The sequence below is a fragment of the Gorilla gorilla genome, chromosome 22 (genome assembly GCF_029281585.2).
Source record: "Gorilla gorilla gorilla isolate KB3781 chromosome 22, NHGRI_mGorGor1-v2.1_pri, whole genome shotgun sequence".
In the NCBI taxonomy this organism is placed as follows: Eukaryota; Metazoa; Chordata; class Mammalia; order Primates; family Hominidae; genus Gorilla; species Gorilla gorilla.
This window is the reverse complement of record NC_073246.2, coordinates 20,367,920-20,395,784: the sequence shown is the minus strand read 5'-3', so window position 1 is coordinate 20,395,784 and position 27,865 is coordinate 20,367,920. Positions and strand designations below refer to the sequence as shown.

The following is a 27,865-nucleotide window of genomic DNA, read 5'->3' as shown; positions in this document are numbered from 1 at the left end:
ATCGACAGGAAAACAAAACACAAATAGAAAAATAAAGTTGAGGCATACACTCCATCCAATAACAAAAATAGTAGGGAATTCAACATGGCTCTTTTTTTTTTTCTATTATTCATCTACAAACTCTCCCCTCCCCATCATTTTGCTGAAAAGAAACTCAAAAAAGTTCTAATTTTCATTAATATTTTGCAGTCTGTAGAAAAACAGGTGACTGGTAAGCAGGCAACCTGAAATAAAGATAGGGAAAATATCTGAGGACTAGCAAACCCTAGGGATCAGTGACTGCTACAGGATCCCAGTGGAGATGGGAGGAGCCATTAGGAGTTTGTCAATTCTTAATGCTACTCATTAAATTGTAGAGAATAGTATGTAGCACAGTGGCATCCCAGTGGCATCCCACACACATTCACAGATAGAATAAACCTCACATTAGTACAAAGGAACCTTTGTACAGGATTTTCAACAAAATTGCAGAAAAGATAAGGAAATATGGGCCATCAAAAGAAGGCTGTATACAGCCTCATGTGAATTTATACTCCTGCCTCAAAACCTTTCTCTAACCACTTAAATTGCAAAAAAAAAAAATGCATATCCAGGTTAATTTCTTCAAAACTGTAGCTCATAAAAATGTAAGGACATTAACCTACTCTATGGGAAAACAATGAAAAATAACACAGGTAGGACTACGACAAGCATGAACCAGATGGAAAGAAATAGTGTGGAAGACATGTGAATATACCTAAGAAGGAAAGACAGAAGGAAGGAAGAAAGGAAGGAAGGAAGGGAGGGAGGGAAGAAGGAAGGAAGGGAGGGAGAGAGGGAGGGAAAGGAGGGAGGGAAGAAGGAAGGAAGGGAGGGAGAGAGGGAGGGAAAGGAGGGAGGGAAGGAAGGGAGGAAGGGGGGAAGGAGGGAGGGGGAGGGGGGGAAGGGGGGAGATTGTATAGAAAATATTTCCAAAAACTGATTTTGAAAGCAAACTCAATCAAAGAAAAATTTTCAACAGTACTATTTATTACTTCTAAAACTTAATAAATGAGTTGAAGACAATAAGAACCCAGTAACAAAATCCAGAATTTGAATAAAATAGAAAGATTATAATTATGAAAATCAATTACAACAAAGCAACAGCATTACACAAATCTGTAAATTAGAGATGGCAGAGAATAGAAATACACAGTTGAACGTTGCATAATTGAAATGTTTGAGAGAGATACAGATATAATGAAATAATTACAAGAAAAGTAGAGATATAGATAAATGACTAAGATAATTCATCCTAAGGAAAATTGGACCCTAACCCCATTATGAATTCTAGTAAATTGAACAACGAAAACACAAAAAAAGATTTGAAGCTTTAATAAAGGATTTTTTTTTCTGAGATGAAACGGAAACTGAAAAAGGTACATCACATTCTAAGAAAGATTAATTCAGAATAATCAATGCCAATTTACTCTCTTTTGAACTTCAAGTATGAAAACATAATTCTGTAAGCATTCAGGCAGATATAAAACATGTCACATACAAAAGTAAGAAAAAGGGTTAGCATCATATATTGGCACAATTATGTTCAGTGGCAGAAAAAAAAACACACTATTAAAAAAATCTTCAGAATTCCAAGAAAAAAAACTTGTCACTTACCCATGCATCAATATATTATCAGTCAAGTATAAAAGAAAGAGGAAGATTTCTCACATATGAATGAACTCATGGAATATGGAATCCAGCAGCTCTTCTAAACACACTTTTTTTTGAAAAAAACCTGACTGATGATGATACATCTTCAATTAAAATTGAATTGATTTTTACAACTATAACTCTTTTATTTTATAACAATAAAGGAGGACTAGTTCAATATTCAGTACCACAGAATAGCACCAAATTTTTATATCCAGCCAAATTTTTCAAGGGTCAAAAAAATAAACAAAAATATCCAGTAAGCAAATCTCTTAGATTACAGTACTTAAGAATCCTCAACGATAAAGACGTTTAATAATATTTAAAGGTCCACCTTCTCCTTTGTGCCTAGTTAAGATGTTTATTAAATAGTCCTCAGACTGTGTGTGAATAAAGATGACCACCCCTTTAAAAACCTAAAATACAAAGAATTTGCCAATTAGATCTCAGAATAACATGTTAAAATTATATAGAAAGTCAAGGAAATAATTACCAGTCTTGGAGAAAAGCAAATGTGTATTTCTTAAGCTCATATCAACTTGGAACCATCAATCTTAGGAGTGTTCATTGACTATTGCACTGGTATTTTTGGAGAAAAAAGAAGTCTCTGAAATGTCCAGAAGTATTTTTGATGAAGAATACGTATTTTCTTATTTTATATTAGTTTTTAAAAATGTAGCTGTATTAGAGATATATATCTGATTACAACCCAGCCACACAAAATTATTTAAAGGTGAAAGCTGTTTGGGTTTTCTCATCTTGTGTTGAACAGTGAATGAAATTTCACAGAAGTGTTCATGGCTTTAATCTTTAGGAACTCTGCAATTTCTACTGCTACTTCATACAGTCAGAGTATAAAACCACATATTTGTGAACAAATGAACACTATATGTTGTGCACATGGTCTGTTTGCTTCTATAACATTATCAAGAGCATATCAGACTCTTAATTTTCTTATCTGTTCTATTCTTACCCTTTTATTTGCCCTAGGCAAAAATAATTATAATCCACCTTTAGGAGTCTCAAAAACTAAAGCATTGGCTACACCCACTCCATACCCAACTATCCTCAAGTCTCTTTCTACTTCATTATTCACCTAACCGGAATATGTCATTCCCATTACCAAAATGGTACACAACAATTTACTCACTGAAATTTTCTTTAAGTTAGTGATCTTCCCTATCTAGAGCTGTGTATTCTCTTTATTTGCCATCCCAAATATGTATTCATTTGTTTCCACTTCACATAAAGCGTTTTATCTTATATCGTTAAATGTCTCAAGTATATGTTTAAAATAATTATCGTATTCTCCTATGGGCATTCAGTGACTTGGCTAATGGGGACATTTTTGTAACTTCTACACTTTTCACAATAGAAAAGCTCCTTCAAGACCAGCCTGGACAACGAAGTGAGACCTCAGCTCTACAAAAAAAAAAAAAAGAAAAAAGCGGGGTAGGAGAAAATTATCTGGGCGTGGTGGCACACAACTTTAGCCCCATATACTCGGGAGGCTCAGGTGGGAGGATTGCTTGAGCCCAGGAAGCAGAGTTGGTAGTAAACCAAGATCATGTCACTGCACTCCACCCTGGGTGACAGAATGAGACTGTCTCAAAAAACAAAAAAAAAAGAAAGAAAAGAAAAAGTTTAGTGCATAAAGTTTCTTTCAATTTTAATAATTATTTGGTAAGATGAAAATTATTAATAATACCACAGAGACTTCAATCTTATGTTTCCCCTTTAACTTTTGATCTATTTTTTTTTAAATGCAGAATATTAACTCACATGTCCTAATCCTCTAACTGTGTCAAAGTTTATGTGGTTCATTAATGTATTTCAAATATTTTAACAGAAGTAATGCAATACAAATACACCTTGTTGTTCTATTTCTATATTAACCAACCCCTTTTCTGCTCAGAAGTAACCATCATACGGATTTTCTACTTATCGTTTCCGGGTACACTATTATCCACAGAATTGCATCACTAAACAAATGATTTTCTTTTCTACTTTAGGCTGTGCAACATCACATATAACCCTCTAAACTTGTTTCTTTGCATATAATTTTGTTTTATTATTTCTAGTTTAGTACATACAACTTTAGTTCATGTACTTTAAACTTGTGTATAACATTTTATTCTATAAACATAATACACTTCAGTTTTTCATTTTCCTATTGATGAACACTTAAGTTTTCCCTGTATTTTGTAGGGCTTAAAATTTTATTATAATTGTATTATAATGAATATTATCTCATTGTCTACTTGTCCCAGATTTAACTGGAAGGAGAATTTGGAGGTCAGATTGTATGTGTGCATTTAGTTTTTCTAGAGATTAACCAAATTGCTATTTAACTTGATTATTTAAATCTTCACTCAGACAAGCAATGAATGACACTACTAAGTATTGCTAAGGCTTTTAATTTTTGCTTATATGTCTAAGGTCAGTTTTTTATTTTAATTAGAATTCCATAACTACTACTAACATTGACCACCTATAGACATTTGTATGCTCCTGTTTTCTTTCTTTTTTGCTTGGTTTTGCCCTTTTTGTCAATTGCCTGCTACTTGTCTTTTATCTGTTAGTCAATAGAAAATCTCTTTAATTTCTGAAGAGTGTTTTTTATTTGTAAGCCATAGTAGCTATTGTAAGGATTCTATACTCACAGGCCCTCTCATTCATCTCTGCACACTGAAGTCAGCTTCCCTGGATGCTCTACTCACACAGAGTAACTCGAAGTGCCAGACTTGACGTCCCAGAAGCTAACCTCAACCAATGAGCATGGCTTTTTGGCAAATGAATATTCCACTCTATTTCCCCCTAAGTGGGATAGCTCTGACACATGTTCCCACTGTCTCACACAGGTCCCAAGCAGACTTATGTTCCAGATGCCTACGATGGTAACTGGCTTGATCACACCCAGTCTTCACTGGCTTTATCACCCTCCATCTCTTCACTTGCCAGCCCTTCTCATGGAGGTTTCCTGGACTGCCTTTAAAATAAATGTAAGTACCTCATACCAAAATTTTTGCCTCAGTTCAATTCTGTCATAGCTGAATGAAAACATATGCAGTTTGAAAAAAATTGTAAAGAAAAAAACACAAGTGTGTGGCTTAGGGTTTTATTTTTTAGATACACTTTGTTTTAAAAAAAGAAAAGTCAATGTTACTATTGGCTAAATTTATCAGTGTTCTTCATGATTTTTCCTTTTATTTTTGAATCCTTTTCTAAAAATTCCTTCAATACCTTATCATTAGAAAGACATTCTTTTATATATTTTCTTCGAAAATTTTTCCGTGCTTTTTATATATGCTTAATCCACCTGGAATTTATGTCTCTTCGCGGTGTGAGATGAAGATCTAAAGTTCTTCATGTGAAGATGGAGAACAAATCAATGCAGCGCTATGTATTGAAGAGCCACTCTTTTCTAACCTATTATTAATGCCCTACGTTTTTCATATTTGAAGTTTCCATATGCAAATCACACTTATGGGCACTTCATTCCACTGAGACAGTTTTCTTTGCTGGGACTGATACAACACTCTCTTTATATTACAGCTTTGTAACGAGTTTTGTTACCTGATAGGGCAAGTCCTGTTTTATTTTAATAACTTTTCAAAAAATTTCAAGATATATGATTTGATTTTTCACATTCATCTGTTTGTTTAATTTCAGTCTGTCCTCCATAAATTATTGCCTTCTTTAAAAAAACTATTCTTTCACTCATTTGCTTGATACTAAATATAATTATTTAAAACATTATTTGAGGAGAATTTGTGATCGAAAGTGAAAGTTTTGTTTCTGAAACTAAATGCATTATTTTGGGCTTTCAATCTAATATTTTATCCATTAATCCATGCTATGCTTGAAGCAGACATGTGAACTCACTGTCTTCTGCTTTCCTTCTATAAAGTCAAAAGAAATGTAACTTAAAGCTCTATATGATATTCTAAAAAGGGTTTGCTTCTGCACTAGCCATACAAAGAAAACAGTCATTGTGCTTTCACTTTGGCTTTCCAAATTCAAGAGGCACTTTTTGTAGGTTCCAATTTCATCAGAGGGTCTGGCCTATTATAATTGTCCCCTAGAATATAAATAAAATAAACTTCTCCCAAGTCCATAAGTGGTGTCTCTGATTTCATATATATATTTCATATATATATTTAAGTCAATTAGCTAAAAATATAAATATTTTCAATGACATACATTTGTTTACTCATAATTCTATTTTTATCAGCAAAAATTCTTGAGTTTGGGGGCAACATGTAATTCTCTTCTTTCATGGGTAAAGAAGAAGAAAAGCAGCTACTGTTCATCTTAGCCCATTATAATATGCCACAATTTCAGTGTGTTAGGGGTTTCCAATGTAAAACTTTCTTACCTCCTGCCAGTTTTATTTACCAGAATAAAAGTCACATTGGTTTACTTCAGAATAGATTCGGTTTTATTTAGTTTTAATTTTTGTGTTTTAAAGTTCCTGAACTCATCATTATTCATGGTGTGAATAATCCCAGTGCTAAACTGTAATTTAATTATCAGAAAATGACTTTGATTTTTCCATAAAGCATATATCTACAACTATAACTATGATTATCTTAACCTGTTCTCTTGTTCTAATTGGCATATTTAAAGAGATAAAGTCCAGGGCAAGTGAGCAATGTCTTCCCCACCCAGACTATTTTCTTAGAATAGAAACACATATTTTATTCCTCTTATGACAGGTACTCCCATTCATTAATAACTGCACAAGGCCATAAAGAGTAGCCATAGAATGCCTTGTTTAAGTGTACTTTCCCTTATGTAATACTGCCTTACATTGCATAACTTCACATGGGTGACAACAAAGTTTGCAACACTTTTGATTGTTTCCATAAGGAATATATGTATATGTATATGTACACAGAGAGAGGATATATATGTTAGGCTTTATATACATCTGCACCTAAAAGTTATTTTTAGAAGGTCTATGTCAACATATAAGAGAAGTGTCTTAAGAATCATCTGAGTCAGAGGGTAGAAGGTTGATCTGTTAGGAACTCTCTCTATTAATATCAGATGCATGTGCCTAGTGACTAATTTGTCTGTCATGAATTTCACATTTTTCTTAATAGTTCTCAAAATGATAAAATGTCTTTTGTTTACAACATGAATTTAATTTGATTCACCTTGGCAAATGGCCTGTTCAGGTGGTTAACGTTTACAACTCTAGGCATCTTTACTCATTTATATCTTCTTAAAGATTAACTACCCTTTTAATGATACTTAATGTATAGAGACATAATTTTGCCAAAGAGACATACACAACTCACTTACACTGACTGGTATGCATGTAGACAGGTGGTTGTTGCTTTACACATCTTTAAAAATTTGAGAGATTTTTCTCTTCAGTTGGTAGAATTATTTATATTCTCTTTCAGTTCTTAAATTAGCAAGCCTTCAAAACCAAAAATGGGGTCGAAAAGAAGCGTATCTTCTAGGCATCATTCTCTCAGCTCCTATGAAATCATGTTTGCAGCTCTCTTTGCCATATTGGTAGTGCTCTGTGCTGGATTAATTGCAGTATCCTGCCTGACAATCAAGGAATCCCAACGAGGTAAGTCACATGGAGTTGGCTCGTGAAGGTGCTCTCAGCTGAATGTACACACTTTAGTGTCAGTTATTCTGTACGTCTGTTTTATTCATTGCTAACTAAATGCATTATTTTGGGCTTTCAATCTAATATTTCAAATTAATCTTCATGACAAAATATTTATGTTGCCTTCATGTACTTCTCTGTGGTTCCCTTCAGAGAATATTAGGAAAATTAATTGGTATGTAATTTGAAACTTAATGCAGAATTTAAGCATGAGACTGAGTAGTTTTTAAAATAAATAATGTTAAATAAGTATCTTGGTTTCAACATATAATCAAGTAGATTTCATGGCCCCTGATTTTGTTTTGATATAATTTAAATCACAAACATGTTAATATGTTGTTGAATATGTAAGTAGATAAACATGCAAAGTTAACAGAAAATATTGTTTATTTCTATCTTCATTCTCTTATCAGTCTAACCATTTTAATTCTACTAATATAAAATAACTTGGATATAAATGTAGACTTAAAAAGGTCACAAACTGAGTAGCAACTTTGATAAACAGAAAAAGCATAAGAAATGATAACTCTTATTTAGAGCTAACTTTGTACCAACAGCTTTTAAAATACCTTCAAATGTATTGTGTAGCTACAACGTATGAAAGCTTATTGGTATGCTCGTTTTACAGATGAGGGATCTGAGACAGAGACTAGAAGTAACTTCCTTAAGTTCACATTATTAGTGGGTAGCAGAAGTAAGATTCCAAACTAGACAATCCAGCTCTAGAACTTATAGTTCATCTTACCACTTATTCATTTATAGGGTAAATTTTAAAAATTGAAAGCATAGCAATAACCTACGTATTAACAGTTTATTTTTTCTTAAACAATTTTTTACGTTTTTAAAATGATGAACTTTATATATATATATATGTGCATATAAATTCTCTTTTTTTTTTTTTTTTTTTTTTTTTTTTTTTTTTTTTGAGATAGAGTCTCGCTCTGTCGCCAGGCTGGAGTGCAGTGGCGCGATCTCGGCTCACTGCAACCTCCACCTCCTGGGTTCAAGTGATTCTCCTGCCTCAGCCTTGCTAGTAGCTGGGACTACACGTGCGCGCCATCACGCCCAGCTAATTTTTGTATTTTTAGTAGCGGTGGGGTTTCACCATGTTGGCCAGGATGGTCTCAGTCTCTTGACCTCGGATCTGCCCACCTCGGCCTCCCCAAATGCTGGGATTACAGGCATGAGCCACCGTATCTTTCCATCGTGAGTGATTTTAGTTTTACCTATTAAATTCACAATTGTTGGGTTAGCTATTTTATTCTAGTAAATAAGTAAGTTTAAATTATAATGTAATGCACATGCCATAGTTTTATTAAATAATTTTAGTATAATTCCTGGTCTATTTAAAAACTATAGACATACACACGGGCTATATTTTAAAGGGAAAAAAAGTGTGGATATTTTATAAAATTATACAAAGTACTAAAAGATAATACAGATTGAATAAAACTTTTAGAAGAATCGCTGTTTTGGTCTTATTTAATTGCCGTGAATAACTTGAAGGATCTATAAGCATTTGAAAGTCCATTGGAATCCCTGTTGTTCAATAAACATACAAAGGTTAGTTATTTTACAAGTGAAAGAGAAAATAAATATTTATAAGTGATAATACTGTTTAACAGTGAACAGCTAAATATAAAAAGGGATTCGAGTTAATGCTTTACCAATACATCAGAGATCATAACGCATACTGCTATTTTTTTCTTTTGAAACTATTATTTTAGATTCAGGGGGCACATGTGCAGGCTTGTTACCAGGGTATATCGCATATATTGAGGTTTCGGGTATGAATGATCCCATCACCCAGGTACTGAGCATAGTACCCAGAAGTTAGTTTGTCAACCCTTGCCCCTCTCCCACTTTCCCCTTCTGGTAGTCCCCAATGTCTAGTGTTGCCATCTTTACGTCCACGAGTGCCTGCTGTTTAGCTCCCACTTATGCTTGAGAACATGTGGTATTTGTTTTTTCTGTTCCTGCATTAATTTGCTTAGGATAATGGCCTCTAGCTGCATCCATGTTGCTGCAAAGGACATGAGTTCATTCTTTTTTATGGCTGCATCTTATTCCACAATGTATGTGTGCCACATTTTCTTTATCCAGTACACCGTTGATGGGCACCTAGGTTGAGTCCATAACTTTGCTATTGTAAACTGTGCTGTGATGAACATGTGAGTGCATGTGTGTTTGGTAGAATGACTTATTTTCTTTTTGATGTATACCCAGTAATGGGATTGCTGGGTCAAATGGTATTTCTGTTTTAGGTTCTTTGAGAAATAGCCAAACTGCTTTGCACAGTGGCTGAACTAATTTACATTTCTATCAACGGTGTATAAGTATTCCTGTTTCTCTGCAGCCTTGTCAACATCTGTTGTTTTTCGATTCTTTGGTAATAGCCATTCCGACCAGCATGAGATGGTATCTCATTGTGGTTTTGATTTACATTTCTCTGGTGATTAGTGGTGATGAGTATTTTTTAAAATATTTGTTAGCCACTTGTATGTCTTTTTTTGACAAGTGCTTGTTCATGCTTTTTGCCCACTTTTTAATGGGTTTATTTGTTTTTTGTTTGTGCAATTATTTAAGATCCTTATAGATTCGGGATATTAGACCTTGTCAGATGCATCATTTGCAAGAATTTCCTCCCATTCCATAGGTTGTATGTTTACTTTCTTGATAGTTTATTTTGCAGTGCAGAAGATCTTTAGTTTAATTAGGCCCCACTTGCCAATTTTTGGTTTTGTTGCAACTGCTTTTGAGGATTTAGTCCTAAATTCTCTGCCAAGCATAATTTCCAGAATGATGTTTTCCTTTTTTCCTCTAGGATTGTTATAGTTTGAGGTCTTAATTTAAATCTTTAATTTATCTTGCGTTAATTTTTGTATATGGCGAAAGGTAGGGATCCAGTTTCATTCTTCTGCATATGGCTAGCCAGATATACCAGCACTGTTTATTAACTAGCAAGTCCTTTCCTCATTGTTTATTTTTGTCAACTTTGTTAAAGATTAGATGGCTGTAGATGTGTAGCTTTACTTTACTGTGGGTTCTCTATTCTGTTCCATTGGACTATGTGTCTGTATTTGTACTACTACCATGCTGTTTTAGTTACTATAGCTTTATAGTATAGCATGAAGTTGTGTAATGTGATGCCTCTGACTTTGTTCTTTTAGCTTACGATTTCTTTGACTATTCTGGCTCTTTCCTAGTTCCATATGAATTTTTGAATCATTTTTTATGATTTTATGAAAAATGAGTTTGATAGTTTAATAGGAATAGCATTGAATCTGTATGTTGCTTTGGGCAGTATGGCCATTTTAACAACATTGATTCTTCCAATCCATTAGCATGGAATTATTTTCATTTATTTGTGTTATCTGATTTTTATAGCACTGTTTTGTAGTTATCCTTGTAGGTCTCTTTTATATCCTTGGTGAGACATATTCCTAAGTATTTTATCTTTTGTATGGCTATTGACAATGGGATTAAATTCTTGATTTGGCTCTCAGCTTGAATGTATTTAGCATATAGAAATGCAACTGACATTGTACATTTATTTTGTATCCTGAAACTTTGCTGAAGTCATTTATCAGTTTCAGGAGCCTTTTTGCAGAGTCTTTAGGGCTTTCAAAGCACATACTACTTTTAACATTTTTTATACTTTTTTTGACTTCACTTTAGACTTATTAAAAGTTGCAAAAATTGTACAGAGTTCTCATATAACCCAGCTTCCTTGGATGTTAATATTTCGTTTATCCACAGTACAATTGTCACAATCAAAAAATTAACATTTCTACAGTATCGTTAACTGAACCACATAATTTATTCAAATTTCACCAGTTTTTCCACTAATGCCCTTTACCAGCTTAAGATCCAATGCAGATTCCTATATAAGATTTAGTTATTACGCTTCCTTAGTCTCCTTTAATCTGTTGTAGTTCCTCAGTCCTTCTTTGTATTCTACATTTAAACATGCAAACTTCAATGTAATTTTGAGTATTTAAAATACAAATGAAATAGTATAAATAATATGTTACATCAATTATGCAATTAAAGCTATTTAGACTATATGCACACACACTGCTTGAATTATTATTTCTAATTATCGTCTTAATGGGATAGTTTGGTGTCAATGTATTATATAGAGATCCTGGGTTGTAGAGTCAGTCATTTCAATGACCAAATTCCAGATCTGTTGCTTAAGACCTTTACTACCTTGACAAATTTTCTTAATCATTCTAAACTCCAATTACCCTATCTCAGAAAAGAAGAAACTACGTCTTCTCACACCAGATTATTGTGAGAATTATATGTCATTATTATTATATTCACTAATGAGTTCATTATTGTGAGTTTCAGTTGAAGCAATTCATTTTAAACATAAATCAGTGTCAATGAAAATATGCTGATAAAGGGATTATGTAGGACTTAATGACACATTTTATTATCCATGTTTATATTTAATTCGTTAACCTTCTTTTTTTACATTTTTTTCCTAGTGAGGTTATCTATTTTCTACAGCATTCTAAATAACGTCTTCAACAAAGACAGTCACCAGCTAATGGCACAAGGTCATGCATGCCATTTTTATAATTATTAGAATGAAAGAAGTAACCTCAAAGTCATGTTTCAAAGTAACTAAAACACTGAAATCTTCACAGCAATTCATATGTCAAAACCCAGTGGTGTCCCTGGATGCTAGGTGTTCAAGAAGTATCTGAAAGCAACTACAAAACTTTTAATGGTTCACTTCTTACCATGTTTCCCTGAGTCACTTCCCGTGATTGGTGGGAGTTCATCAGTCTGTGTATCTTCCAACAGGAATCTCAATAACAATAATAATGAAAACTTGGAAGCTTGGAGTGTGGGTTAGACTTCAAAGAAAAGAAAAAAATATTGAAAGAATGGAAAAAAAGTTTAGTTTCCAATCTTTTAAAACAATCAGACAGCTGGGGAAAGAAAGCAGCTGATTTTGAAACATGAGACTACAAAGAAAAAGCAAGAACTACAGAGCTAACACATCAAGCGAGAGCTTTACTTCTATGTCTTAACAGAATGTGCATATTTTCTCCTACTCATAATCCAAAATCTTAGTGTTTTTTCCTTATTAATTTATCTAGGTGCAGCACTTGGACAAAGTCATGAAGCCAGAGGGACATTTAAAATAACATCCGGAGTTACATATAATCCTAATTTGCAAGACAAACTCTCAGTGGATTTCAAAGTTCTTGCTTTTGACCTTCAGCAAATGGTAGGAGACTGACAGCTGGTTTAAAATTTTATAACATAGTTTAACTACTTGCCGAAAACACCATTTTCTCACTGTGAAACAACTAGAGAATAAATGTAATATGCCCAAGATACTCAAATGTATGAGCCCCATTACTGTGGAGAAAATTGCCCCAACTCTAAGCAGAACATAAAGATTGCTTTGTATAAATTTTTCAACAAAAGTTAAAATCCTAAATTTAGTATACTCATTCAATCTTTTATATTTGTCTAGATAGACGAGATCTTTCTATCAAGCAATCTGAAGAATGAATATAAGAACTCAAGAGTTTTACAATTTGAGTGAGTATAGCTCAAAAATTTTCTACTGACGGAAAATTAGTGATTTTTTTGCTAGTATTTGTAAAATAGCATCACTATATATAGGAAAAGAGGAATATTTAAATTTTTCAACATTTTTTGAGGATTAAGCAAAGTGGCACAGCATAAACTTTCATTTTAGTAGCAAATAATAATAACTTTTGATAATTGATCTTATGTTAATATGTTTCTCTCTACTGACAATAAAATCTTGCAGAGACACATGGAGAGGGTGCAGATGCAGATATAGTACTTGACTTGCTACGAACATTTGGAAAAAGCTTGCTTATCATTTAATAAAATAATATTGTATCACCCTGCTTCATTTATACTATAAATACCTAGAGAGAAGGTACTTGTCCACTGTTGTACCCAGAGGGCATAAGATTGCTTAAAGTAAAGTAGATGCTCAATAAACTAACAAATCTTAGATTAATAATGTAATGATGTAATTCCACACTATGAATGTTTGAATCTGTAACATATGGAAATTATTGTAAGAACTATTTTCTTATTTCTATTGTAAGATCTATTTTCTAAACAATTAGCTTTTGTATTTGTCACAAAAAAAAAAATTGACCTGTGTGTTGTTGTTGCTGTTGTATCATGAAGGAGAGTTTGACAATCTTGCTGACATCTCTCTGAACCTAAAGTTTTCTAAACTCAAACTACCAAAGGGCTTTTGGAATAGAGATACAAGTCAACTGGAAAGTTAAAAATACATATAATATAAAAGAAAGAAAAATGTAAATTTATAAAATTAAGTTAAAAATGAAAAAGACGGAAAGGATTCCAAGAAAAAAAAGTTAAAGACTGATCAAGACCTGGGGTAGCTGAAAAAGGGAAGAGAGCAAAGCCTTCACAATAATTCACATTTAAACAGCACAGAAAGACAATATTCCAGAAGGTTAGGTAAAACAGAGATCCTATGACAAGCTGGCAAAAAGGAAACTCACTGGCTGAATCTCTATTTCAGACCAAGCCTTTTGTGACTTAAGATAGATAGATAGATAGATAGATAGATAGATAGATAGATAGATAGACAGACAGACAGACAGACAGATAGATTTTTTTTTTTTTTTTGAGACCGAGTCTCATTCTGTCGCCCAGGCTGGAGTGCACTGGCGTGATCTCAGCTCACTGCAAGCTCCACCTCCCAGGTTCACGCCATTCTCCTGCCTCAGCCTCCCGAGTAGCTGAGACTACAGGTGCCCGCCACCACACCCGGCTAATTATTTGTATTTTTAGTAGAGATGCTGTTTCACCATGTTAGCCAAAATCGTCTCTATCTCCTGACCTCGTGATCCGCCCACCTCGGCCTCCCAAAGTGCTGGGATTACAGGCATGAGCCACAGCGCCCAGCTGTAAGATGTATTTTCTTATTCACTCCTCACCAAATGACTGTGAGGGAGATGCAATTATTCCGCCTTAAATAACTACGACACAGAGGCTTGGAAAAATAACTTGCCTCAAATCACACAGCTAGTAGGTGTTGGGGAATGTGTTTGAATGGAGTTTTGTTGTTCTGATTCAGCATATGCTCTCCTTTCATATGAGAATGTTAGAGTAGCAGAGCCCACAGAATATAACCACTTCTAGGGAGGGTGGGTTTGCTTTTCACCATAGATGGGTGGACTCAAGATGCAATGGAAAAGGAAACTTCTCTTTTTCTACAGAAATAAGAAGGATGACAGTAAACCTGGAACAGGAAGGAGAACAATGAAAGCCAAGATGAGCATGGAGAAAAACATCTAAGTAAGCTAGACTGATGGCAATATTCTTTAGTTACAGCTGGCCATCTTCCATACTCCTTTACCGTGAGAGTAAATAAGTCTTAGTTTTTAAGCAGCTGCTGCACTGCAGTTGAAGGTAGCTGAAAGCTCCAAGCCCACAATTTGAAATGAAAGCACAATGTACAAGCTCAATAGCAGAGGACAACAGCCTCCCTATGGGTTTTCAAGACACTGCGACCTATAAAACCTGAATATTAATTTTACTTTTATTCATGTATTATTTATTATATTCCAGGGCCTTAAAATTACATATTTTTTGTGCTTTTGTGCAGGTGAGAGTCTGATAGAAATTATTACAGTTTTCTTGTCTACATTGTCCATTGATATTTAAGGTTTATGTCTTCAATTAGATAAATAATAAGGCATCATAATAACACTAAAAAAATTCAGATGTTTTACATTTTGCTCCCTAAAAATTACATTATTTTTGAAAAGGTTAAGATACTTTAGCCCTATTTTTAAAAAGAAAAATGGCAAGTATATATGGACTGATGGTGTTCCTGGTATACCAATTCATTTAGCAAACTAAATACTCAGTACTAATCAGAAGATCACCACAAGCTTGTCAATTTGTTCTTCTGTGTACCATTACTACCATGTACTTGTGTATGTCACCTAATGCTTTCCTCACTAGGGGTTTGTGAAGTTTTAGATTATCAGCCTGTCGTGAATTATTAATGTGTGGTTCAGAGAGGCTAGGCTACTTTTCCAATGTCAAGCTGCCATTAGTCTGTCTGTCTAAAACATTCATGCTGTCCTCTACTACTAATTTTTATATTAAAAAAGTACTCAAGACAGAGTGAAGCAATGAAAGTTAAGGCTAAAGAGTCACATATTCAGGAATTGTCCAGGCAGTGTTTGCTGTATGTTTCTTAGTGGCTACTCTCCCTCTGGGTTCCTTATTTTGTTCATTTGCTAAATGGCCATAGACCTTTTTCCATGCAAGCCCTGTGCTTGCACCTTTAGTTTTCCTTGTTCTCCACTCTGATTTTTAAACTTGTGTAGGTTAAAGTGTTCGTTAACTTTATGGGAAAACTGATGGGATAATCTATACTCAGACTAGGGTAAACAGTACCTAAGTTTACAATCTTTTTATTCTCTTATTTTTTTCCTTTTTAATGGTTATGCATGTGTTACTCTTCTATGAATTGACAATGCTAGTTGCTGGAGTTAGCATATAGAAAAATACTCAGAAAGTCAGAGTGGAATGAGTTAAACGAATAAGAATCCGTCACTGGATTTAAAGGTGTACTGATCTATCCAGAAGTCTATAAGGGGCTTTTTTATCATTTAGATTGTAATACTGTTATAATTTAGTAGGAATGTGGCTTTTTTTTTTCATAATGACCTCGTTGTTTTAGTAAAAACTGGAGGCAAGCTGAAAATGAGGTAGAGTCTACAGTATCTCTGTACAGTTTATATGGTTCATAGATACATCAAAAGTATCAAAAGTAAGTGTGTGTTTCTGTGTATGTGAGAGAAAGAGAGAGAGACAGAGAGAGAGAGAGAGACAGAGAGAGACAGAGAGAGAGAGAGAGAGAATGCCATGCATGAAGATTTAAACATCTGTTAGGTTAGAATGAAAATTATCATTATTTACTTTTTCTTTACCTCCTCCTGAAAAATGACACATTATTTTTGTTTGTTTCATCTGAGGCTTTTAAAATCAGTTCTTCAAGTGTGATATGATAGAAACAAAGTCACCGTGTGGTTTCTGTAATCTTTAGAAAGAAGAATTTTCCTTATCTTCCCAAAATAATCTTCAGTTTATTCAGGGTTAATATCCCTAAAATTCTATGAGAGATACAGCATGCTTTGAAATACAGCATAACTTAAAATCCCCCTATAGTGGAATAAAGATAAAGACGAAAATATAAAATATTGTTCTGTGCTTTGCACAAGGGGAGAGTAGAATCACTAAAAAGAGTACTTCAAAAAATAGGCAAAACATATATTAAAGAGATACTGGAAAACTGAAGCAAATATTTTTATCCTGTCAACATAGAGTTAAATAAATGTTCAGGTAGTCATCCATTCATTTGCTCGCTTATGTATTTAACATACATATAGGGCTTACTTAGAAACAGACATTTAACTAGGTTCTGAGAATACAGATATTAAGAGAAAGTCTTTTATTAAAGAGCTCATTCAACCACTATCATTAAGACATTTTAATTTGTATTGGTATATTTAGAACTGGTTTTCTCTCTCTGTGTTTTGATAGGCTATTTGGTTTTTAATTGCCTACTTACAAAGGGCACCTCTGGGTTAAGTGACTAATATATAACAGACATTAATAATAAATTAGGCATGAGTAATTTATGTGATGATTAAGGTATAAAATCTCTGCTGTGAGGAATTTAAAATATTGTTGGGGAGATATGACAGAGTCAAGAAATTTTTACTAACGTTACTAGGCATTACATGTCAGGTTGTATATACAGTTTGTGTGATAGTGCAAGAAAAAGTTTTTTCTTTTCTTGTGTAGTCTAGCCTTTGCTTGACTGCTTTGAGCTGGAATGCTCACAGACTAAAGAAAATTCATTCTAGTCCAACAAAAGAAAGAGATTCATACTGCTTAAATTTAATTTTCTCATATAATGTGACTAACAAAAATTAGGAATCTTTTTTCAATATTGCTGTGGACATTCTACAAACAGCCTATTAAATAATCATGATTATTAGTATATTTTGTTTATTATTTATAACTTTAGGTACTAGAACATGCTTTATTATTATCACCAAATTATTTCTTTCTTTGATTTTCATCCACTGATCCTGTTTGTAGTTACTAGTTTTTTAGAGAATAAATGTCTCTCCATCTTCATATCTCACTCCTTAAATACCTAAAGACTTTTTCTAGTGCTATCATACTAAATGCAGGTGTACTGCATGGCTCTGTCACCAAAACACACTCTGGCCTTCTGTTTCTCCTCCCCAACTCGACACAGCCTTCTGCCTCAGTCCTGCCACATCATCTGTACACCCTCAAAACCATCCTGCTTTCTCTCTTTTATCTATGTTTTCATTACTGGGTGATATGGCTCTGTGTCCCCACTCAAATCTCATCTCAAGTTGTAATCCCCACATGTTGAGGGAGGGACCTGGTGGGAGGTGATTGGAATGGGGGCAGTTTCTCCCATGCTGTTCTCATGATAGTGGATGAGTTCTCATGAGATCTGATGGTTTTTTAAGTGGCAGTTTCTCCCACTCTCTCTCTTTCCTGCCACGTTGTGAAGAAAGTACTTGCTGCTTCTTCACCTTCTGCCATGATTTTAAGTTTCCTGAGGCCTCCCCAGTCATGCAGAACTGTGAGTCAATTAAACTTCCTTCCTTTATAAATTACCCAGTTTTGAGTAGTATCTTTATAGCAGTGTGAAAAAAGACTAATTGGCACCAGGAATGGGGTACTGCGATAAAGATAACCGAAAATGTGGAAGTGACATTGGAACTGGGTAACAGGCAGAGGTTGGAATAGTTTGGAGAACTCAGAAGAAGACGGGAAGGAGTCTCCTCAGAGACTTGTTGAATGGATTTGACCAAAATGCTAAGAGTGATAAGGACGATGAAGTCCAGGTTGAGGTGATCTCAGATGGAGATCAGGAACTTATTGGAAAAGGGACCAAAGGTTATTCTTACTATCCTTTAACAAAGAGATTGGCAGCATTTTGCCCCTGCCCTAGAGATCTGTGGAATTTTGAACTTGAGAGTGATGATTTAAGGTATCTGGCAGGAGAAATTTCTAAACAGCAAAACTTTCAACAGGTGATAGAATATAAAAGTTTGGAAAATTTGCAGGCTAACTATGTGGCAGAAAGAAAACCCATTTCCTGGGGACAAATTGAAGCCAGCTACAGAAATTTGCATAAGTAATGAGGAGTCAAATGTTATTCGCCAAGACAATGGTGAACATGTCTCCATGGCATGCCAGAGTTCTTCATAGCAGGACCTCCCATCACAGGCCTGGAGGCCTAGGAGGAAAAAATGGTTTGTGGATGGGGCCCAGGACCCCACTGCTGTGTACAGCCTTGGGGCTTGGTGCCCTGCGTCCCAGCCACTCCAGCTCCAGCCATGGCTAAAAGGGCCCAGTGTACAGGTCAGGCCATTGCTTAAGAGGGTGCAAGCTCCACACTTTGGCAACTTCCACGTGGGCCCGCAGGTACACAGAAGTCAAGAACTAAAGTTTGGGAACCTCTGCCTAGATTTCAGAGGATGTATGGAAACATCTGGATATCTAGGCAGAAGTCTGCTGCGGGGACAGAACCCTCATGGAGAACTTCTGCTAGAGCAGTGCAGAAGGAAAATGTGTGGCTAGAGCCCCCACACAGAGTCTCCCCTGGGCTGACTCTGGAGAAGACAGCCACCGTCCTCCAGACCACAGAATGGTAGATCCACTGACATCTCACACCGTGTGCCTGGAAAAACTGCAGACACTCAATGCCAGATGTGAAAGCAGCCAGTGGGGATAGGGGAGCTGTATGCTTCAAAGCCACTAGGGTGGAGCTGCCCAAGACCGTCAGAGCCCACCCCTTGCATTAGCATGCCCTGGATGTGAGACATGGAGTCAAAGGAGATTATTTTGGAGCTTTAAGATTTAATGACTGCCCTGCTGGATTTTGGAGTTGCATGGGGCCTGTAGCCCCTTTGTTTTGTCCAATTTTTTTTCCATTTGGAATGGTAGCATTCATCCAGTGCTTGTAACCCCTTTGTATGTTGGAAGTAATGAACTTGTTTTAGATTTTACATACTCACAGGCAGAAGAGCCTTGTCTAGTCTCAGATGAGACTTTGGACTTTGGACTTTTGAATTAATGCTGAAATGAGTTAAGACTTTGAGGGACTGTTGGGAAGGCATGATTGTGTTCTGAAATGTGAGGGCATGAGATTTGGGAGGGGCCTGAAGCAGAATGATATGGTTTGGCTCTGTGTCCCCACACAAATCTCATCTCCAATTGTAATCCCCACAGGTTGAGAGAGGTACCTGGTGTGAGGTGATTAGGTCATAAAGGCAGTTTCCCACATGCTGTTCTCATGACAGTGAGTGAGTTCTTATGAGATCTGATGGTTTCATAAGGGTTTCTTCCCCCTTCACACTCTTCTCTCTTCTGCCACCATGTGAAGAAGGTCCTTGATTCCCCTTAGGCTTCCACCCTGATTGTAAGTTTCTGAGGCCTCCCCAGCCATGTGGAACTGTAAGCCAATTAAACTTCTTTATTTTATAAATTAGCCAGTCTCAGGTATTTCTTTATAGTAGTGTAAAAATGGATTAATATACTGGCACTCTCATTTTCTCTCCTTATTATTGCATCCATTCTTATATTCCATCCTCACAACCCATTAAGAACCAGTCCATGTCGCCTTCCCAGGGACACTTAACTGACACTCTAGTCTGGTTTAGGTACTTCTTCCCCCTGTGCATTTAGCACCATGTATCTACATTTAAAGTACAATTCTCACACTATAGCATAATTGTTGATTTGTCTATCTCCTTACTAGGCTAGGAGCTCTCTTAGGGCAGAGAATGTATCTTTGATACCTGTATTTTCAGAACCTAACTAATGCCTACCACAGCATATGTATTCTATAAAGTCCTAGCAAATGAATGAAAAATTATTTAGCAGCTGTTATTAACATAATGAATATTATGTTAGAGGTTATCATTTTTTCATTTAATCTTCATCCTATTAATATTATGTTAGAGATTAACATCTTTTCATTTAATCTTCATCCTATGGCTATAAAAATAATTATACAGTTACCATGGCTTTAACTTTTTGTTACAAGAAATAAACTAACTTGAGAATTCTTAAATAGTTCTCCAAAAGCACAGGCATGTTACTGTGTGAAGGAATCCCTTGACTTGAAAGGGCGGGTCATGGAAAGTTTTATGAAAAATGTGGGACAGTGTCTGAAAAGCATAGATAGGGACTACTTGAGTGGAGAAGACAAGGAAAGCCATTTCGGATAAAGATAAAAAATAATGTAGTGTGTTGAGGATATAATAGAGCTGGCATTGAGGGCTACTAAGAAGATGTTGAGACATCATGAATTTGCTAAATATAAACCTAAGAGTGTGACAATGAACTCGTGCCAAATTAAAGTCATAGGGGACTGGTAGGACATTGGAGAAACACAGTGAGCCTGACTTTATAGAAAGGTTAGTCTCACATCTTAGATAAGGAACAATTGAATCAAAGATCCTAAGGACAAAATAATTGGTATATGACCATCACAAAATTTCTGACATCAGTAACAGAATCCTTAGTTTTAGTGACCAAAAAGAGGTAGGAAAGTCAAATCAAAGGTAAAAGAGATTATGCTTAGAAAAACAATGGCAGAAGGTCAAATGAAGCTTATTTAATGGTCAAAAGAAACCTCAGTGCCTTCCCATCTCCTGTTGGAACAAAACTTGATGAATATAGACTTTTATATATAGGCCTGGTAGGCTATGAAAATCGCAGAATTTTTCTTTGATATTTAGTAAATAATCTTTTATTTCTCTAAGTTGCAAAATCACTATATTTAAAATTGTAAATTATTTGAGTTTAGGAATTATTTCTTTCCCCTCTTTATAGCTACCAAGGAGGCCAGTACAGTGCTCAAACCTTGATAAATATTTTATAATGATTCTCAAATAATATACTTCATCAGTGTAGAGATGGTTTCCCCTGGTGGTAGCTGTGCTACTATTAAATCAGAGGTGAATTTTTAATCTTATCAAATACAGACACAATGAAAGCTTTATCTTTTTATTCAAAAAGGTTTAATCTTCCTCCCTTCCTTCCTTCCTTCCTTAATTTACTTCCTCCTTTCCTCCCTGCCTCCCTCCCTCCTTTTTTTCTTCTTTCTTTCCTTCCTTCCTTCTTTCCTTTCTTTTTTCTTTTCTTTCTTCTTTCTTTCTTTCTTTCCTTCCTTCCTTCTTTCCTTTCTTTCTTTTTTTCTTTTCTTTCTTCTTTCTTTCTGTCTTTCTTTCCTTCCTTCTTTCTTTCTCTTTCTCTTTTTTCTTCTTTCTTTCTTTCTCTTGTCTTTCTTTCTTTTCTTTATTTCCTTATCTATCGTATCATTCTTTACTCTATTGCATATTTCTGACATCTTAATCCCAGGAGCTGCCCCTACACCCATCTGCTGTCTTCATTCCTACCTACAGTACGTAGTCCCTTCCCTCTGTTTCCAGAGTGTATAATCTCTTAGCCTCTTTCATTGGTCCAATATCAGAACTAAAAGGAGAAACACAGACATGCAGGAAAGGTTAATTATTTTAACTTTTTCAAAATGCTAATAAAAATGTGTACTTAGTCTTTATTTTGTGAGTGTAACATTACACGGGAAAGTTTTATTTTTTGTTGGTTCACTTTAAGCTATTTGTCTACTTTGTGGTGAATGAAATGAATTTCTCTTTTCTAGTTTTGTAGAGGATTGAGTCTGGAGAGCTGCAGTAAAACATCAATTCAGATTTATTTCCAAAAGGCTTTAACCTCCTTTAAGGAGAGATAGGTGCCTGCCTCTCTTGAATTGGGCTTTGCCTAGTGAAATCCATACAGAAAGCACAGTGTCCATTGCAGAGTTTATCAGAATAGTTTTGCTAATGGAACCCTTTATGTTTACATGTCTACAACATGCTGGATAACTTCACTTACATTAGGTTGGGAAAATTTGATGAATATAGACTTTTATATATAGGCCTGGTGGGCTACCAAAATCCCAAATTTTTCTTTGATATTTAGTAAGTAATCTTTTATTTCTCTAGATGACAAAATCACCACATTTGAAACTGTAAATTATTTGAGCTTAGGGATTGTTTGTTTCCCCTCCTTTATAGCTACCTAGGAGGCCAGTACCGTGCCCAGACCTTGACAAATATTTTATAATGACTGTCAAATAATGTACTTCATCAATGTAGAGATACTTCCCTCTGGTGGTAGCTGAGCTGCCATTAAATCAGAAGTGAGTTTTTGAAAAGTGCAATGCAAAGGAATTTCATGAAAACGTCTGTTAGATAAATCACATTGTTGCTATTTTGGGAGACCTAGAAGAGGAGGATAGAAAAAGGAAATCAGGAGCAGGAGAGAGAGTAACAATGAAACACTTAGGATTACTTTACCTTGAATAATCACCTACAAATAGACGTATTCCACTCATAGGAAACAGTGGCAGACTCATTATTAACTTTATAAATTATTTTAATTTAAAAATCCAATTGATAAAATCAGAAAACAGAAATAACTGAGTTCTCACCTAACAATACCTACATCAACTGTTATCTATAAATCCTTTAAAATACCTATTTACATTTTTGATATAGATTTTAATTAAACTCACACCATGTATGTGTATATGATCAAATTCTAGCACTCCAATACTAGATTTAGTCATTGAACTATTTTCTCTTACTTTCACAATATTTAATGCCAATCTCTGCCACTTACTAACTTGTATGATTTTGGGGTGTGTGTGCGTGTGTGTGTGCGTGTGTGTGTGTATATGTATGTGTGTGTAGCTACTCTTCAGGGTAAGCAAATGGTTTGGTCTATTTGGGGACTACTTTCATTCATTCTGCTTTGTGGAAAGTGCTTTCACCAGAACATTTAGCATTTGATTATTTTAATAAAGAACTATTTACCCTTTGTGGCAACATGCAGTTTCTTTTGCCCTTTGGGCACAGATAAGCCACAAAGTTAGGAAAGAAAAGACTTGTTTACTCAGCAACCCTAAAGGTTACCAATATCATTAAGGAATATATGAGATAAGTAATATTTTGCTCTATTATACTCAAGCTTTCTGTACCATAGTAGGATTTATCTGCCTTAGAGAAAGACTGTTATTTTACAAGGACTAGTACTTTGAAATGAAAATGGTCATTTTTTTTTAACCTAAAGGAAGAATTCTCATTTCATTACTAAACAACTAAACAGCTTCAGCTTTCTTATGAGGTGAATCACAAATGATTATTACGACTTTTTTTATTTCTGCTTTATCTCTCTCATCTCAACATTTCCACTAAATAAGAAAATAAATTTTAAAGGCTACAACTTTATGTGGATATAGGATATGCAACTCCTATCCTTGCAAAGTATAAATTATTAAATGTAATGCATAATTCACAACTAAGAGAACACACCTTTCAAAGAAAAATGTTTTATGCCTGAGGATGAACTAATCCAGTTACTTTCAACTCAGTGAAGCAAAATTCCACATTTGTATTTTCTTTGCCCAAAATACCTTACCTCTTTTACTCCATAACTCAAATAAAATGAAAGCAAGTGTTCAGTCAAATTGAACCTGTGAAATTACATAGAAATAAAACAGATTTAATCAGAATTTAAGTTTTCTGGTCTGCAACCAAAGATAAAATAAAGATGGGGGATTGGAGAGAGAGAAAATAATTAATATTGTTCACTCTCACTTCATTTTAACCACAATCAATCTTGTCCATTTAACTATCTTGGAAAGTGAGGTTGATTAGGAAGACATAATGTAAAAAAGAAAAAGGAGTAGGAGGAAAAGAAGAAGGAAGAAGAGGAGGAGAGAAAAAGGCAGTGCTCTGTCTTTTGGAAGTATTGCAGAAATAAATATCTTTCCCTTCTCCCCAAAAATATCCAACCAGCTGTTTTTTTCATCTATTTGTATATAAAGTTCTGCTAAGTATGCAACAGAATAAAATACCTGGACATGCCTTTAGGGTAAATGTGCTGTAGCCTCTTTCCTGCTGACAAATAGTTCAGAATAGAATTGATAAAAGTGTTGTTGAATGTGGGGGGATGGGAATTATATAAAAACACATTAGGGAAACAGATTCCCTAGGTTTCTTTTCTATCTCTGACACTAATAAGCTGTATAACCCTAGGCAAAGTTACCTACATTACTCTAAGCCTCAGTGTCCTCATTGCTAAAATGAAAATATTGGCCAATATTCAGCTTCAAAATTAGAGTAATTACCTTCTGTTCATATAAATATGGGATAGGGGCTGACAGTTGTATGCTTGTTAGAATTTTCAAAATTCCCATTAACATAATGCATGACTAAAAGTGCCTTAAAAATAAGCGTTTATTGGCCAGGCATGGTGGCTCATGCCTGTAATTCCAGCACTTTGGGAGGCCGAGGCAGGAGGATCACGAGGTCAGGAGATCGAGACCATCCTGGCCAACATGGTGAAACCCCATCTCTATTAAAAATACAAAAAATTAGCTGGGCGTGGTGTAGGGCACCTGTAGTCCCAGTTACTCAGGAGGCTAAGGCAGGAGAATTGCTTGAACCCGGGAGGCGAAGGTTGCAGTGAGCGGAGATCATGCCGCTGCATTCCAGCCTGGCCACAGAGAGAGACTCCGTCTCAAAAAAAGTGTTTATTATCTGACATCACAAGAAATCTAGAGGTTTTAAAGGAAGTTAATTCAGTAGTACAATGACAATGACATAGTCAGGGCTTTGGGTACTTTCCTTCTTCTGCTACGCTATCTTTGGCTTATCAACCATGGCCTCACTCATGGTCTCAAGGTAGATGTGGCAGTTTCGGCAGATTATGTAGACCTAATAATGTTCAACAACGAAGGGTGGTAATCTACTTTGAGCTGTTCTTTTATTAGATATAAAAAAGTTTTCCAGAAGTTTCCATTAGTCTTCCCTTCAGATTCTGTTGACCAAGGCCAGGTAATACACCCATGAATAAAACCATGTTTGGTATAAAGAATGGTTAAAGAAGATGCCACCTTTCCTAAAAAAATGGAGGCTTATTCTCCAGTAAAATTAGGGGTTAGCCAGCCAACACAAGTGTGGAAAAGTAGATGAAAGGTAGTGTCTGTGACGAAATGTATCATTACCAAGGACAACAGTGATTTCATGTATGGGTAAGTTTGGGAAACCCTGAACTAAACAGTTACTAGGGAACCTTCTCATTTACAAGATTTGGCTGCTATAATTTAAGCAAATGATTAGAAAGTTAAACCTTCTATCATTTTATATAATTTATTTAATACATGTGAATTATAAAAATATTATATCAAAAATATTATATCTTGTTCATTTTGAAAATGAAAGACCAGCTTCCTGGAAGTGAATTACTGTGAAACTGAATAGTGCCATGGACACGAAGAAGGAATATACTCCCCCTAGTGGAGATGCTGATCTACTGTGATCTTTCAGGAATATTCTAGTTCTATATTCAGTCATGGAAGAAAAAATAACATTTACTGTAGGTTCTATCAAGATAGATAGATGGAGAGATAAATAAAGAATTCTACTGGACTTGAGAAAATCCTTCAACAAGCTCATAAACTTACATATATCACAAGAATATATAACTCCCATAATTCAAAACCAGCAAACATATCATGCAAAATTTAGTTTGCCCTGGTCTGTGTCTTAAGCAGCCAAGTATACCGTGAGCGCCTAGAGTTTATTGAGGGGTATAGAATAAATATCAGAGCTATAGTTTGTCTCCCAAGTGGTCATACCCTAAAATGATAGCATATGGCAAATAGAAATGTAAGCAGGAGTGCAAAAATCTCCTAAGTATCCCTATTCACCAAAAATTTATTCATTTTTCTCTTTCTTTACACTGAAAAAAAGTTACCTTTTAAAATGCATCGTACAGAGCAGGGGATAAAATCAAGGGGGAAGATGATTAGGGCTATATGACTGAACTCTAATGCTATGTTTGGAGATCATGCAGGCAAGACAGTCCCAACTCATGGACCTGAGATTGAATTTCTTGTGAATCCCTGATAGACCCAGATACCCTTGTTTTCTTTCTATCCCTTGAAATCAGGGCATATTTTGATATTTTATATTAAGCAAAACAGAGAAGAAGAGGGAGATATAGATTAGTTGCCATAAGCTTGCTATCAGGCCTTTTAAAACCATGTAGAAAAATTTTCTTTGAAACCAGTGAAACTACCTTAGATTTCCCCCAACTTAGAAATTATCCATGAAAAACTACAAATCCATACCCTTCTTTTCTCCAAACAGTAAAATCAGAGTAAGTGCAAAGAGACCACGTGATTTTAACACAAGGGTCTCAGGAACATGCTGGCCTGGGGATGAGTACTTGAACGTGGAACTCAGAAAACTCAGATTTCAATTTTGCATCTACTTTGGAGTTTCTCTTCTCAAAAAAGCATTTAGTCTTTCAGTTCGCTTTTTCTTTCCCTCATGAAATAAAGATAATATTTGAAGTGACTATCTTACACAGGTATAATGAGAATTAGCAAGATGATAACTATAGAGAATTTCAAAGACATTTAACATGAATTGAACACAAATCAGTTGAAGATGGCTGACTTTTTCCTCTTATATCCTCTTTTGCTTTGCAGAAATGGCAGCATTATAGTCATATTTGACCTTTTCTTTGCCCAGTGGGTGTCAGATGAAAATGTAAAAGAAGAACTGATTCAAGGCCTTGAAGCAAATAAATCCAGCCAACTGGTCACTTTCCATATTGATTTGAACAGCGTTGATATCCTAGGTATCTGTGAACATTATTTGATTTCTTTGAATCATTAAGCTATGAAATTAAAATTCTAGCAATATACCGGGGAGGAAGTGGAATCATGCTTGACCTTAGGAACATGTCTTATTGCCTGAGGTGACACATTTACATGAGAAAAGTAAAATCTGAAGAAACCGTATTTGAAGAAACTTATCAATGAGAAAAAGTTTATAAAATACCAAATATCAAGGAGATTCTGAAAGTGTTGGCATGCATAGAAGTTTGTGGGTCTTATGCATTCTTTGCACTGTTCAAGCACACCCTAACTTCAGGAACTCTCTCTAGACATTGTTAGATTATAAAATCCGGTGGCAAGGTCCAATTTCTAATTGAGGAGCTAAAAAAAGAAGAAAAAAGTAGAGTCAATGAGTTTGATCCCTTCCAGTTACATATTTATAAAAATTAAATATTAATTTTTAAAATGATAAGTAATTTTAACATAAGAATAAACCAAAAAAGAAGAAATATGGAACATCAAAAATAACAAAAAATATGTTTGTAAATGCTTAGATTGTTCCAAATTTTCCATTCTAATTATTCTTCATTCAATTCAATTCAACAAACACAGTGTCCTTATTGAGTATTGTTGAGAACAGTAGTAATTTGCCAAGGTCATCCAGATTCAATCCCTTACCCGTAAACCTTGGGACCAAATACATTTTGGAATTCAGAAATTTTTGGACGTTAGAAAGTTAGCCAATA

At 35.0% G+C, this 27,865-nt stretch overlaps 1 protein-coding gene across 1 annotated transcript in view; it reads left to right on the top strand.

Annotated features, from left to right (window-relative positions):
* Positions 1-4,532: 4,532 nt before the first annotated feature.
* TMPRSS15 (transmembrane serine protease 15) overlaps positions 4,533-27,865 on the top strand; it is a 136,332-nt gene continuing 112,999 nt past the window's right edge. Inside the window, exons 1-5 of the mRNA XM_055373826.2 lie at positions 4,533-4,673; positions 7,086-7,261; positions 12,421-12,551; positions 12,804-12,871; positions 26,988-27,139. Coding sequence (XP_055229801.1) covers positions 7,117-7,261; positions 12,421-12,551; positions 12,804-12,871; positions 26,988-27,139 — 496 coding nt within the window. The 5' untranslated portion in view covers positions 4,533-4,673; positions 7,086-7,116. The remainder of the gene's footprint in view (positions 4,674-7,085; positions 7,262-12,420; positions 12,552-12,803; positions 12,872-26,987; positions 27,140-27,865) is intronic.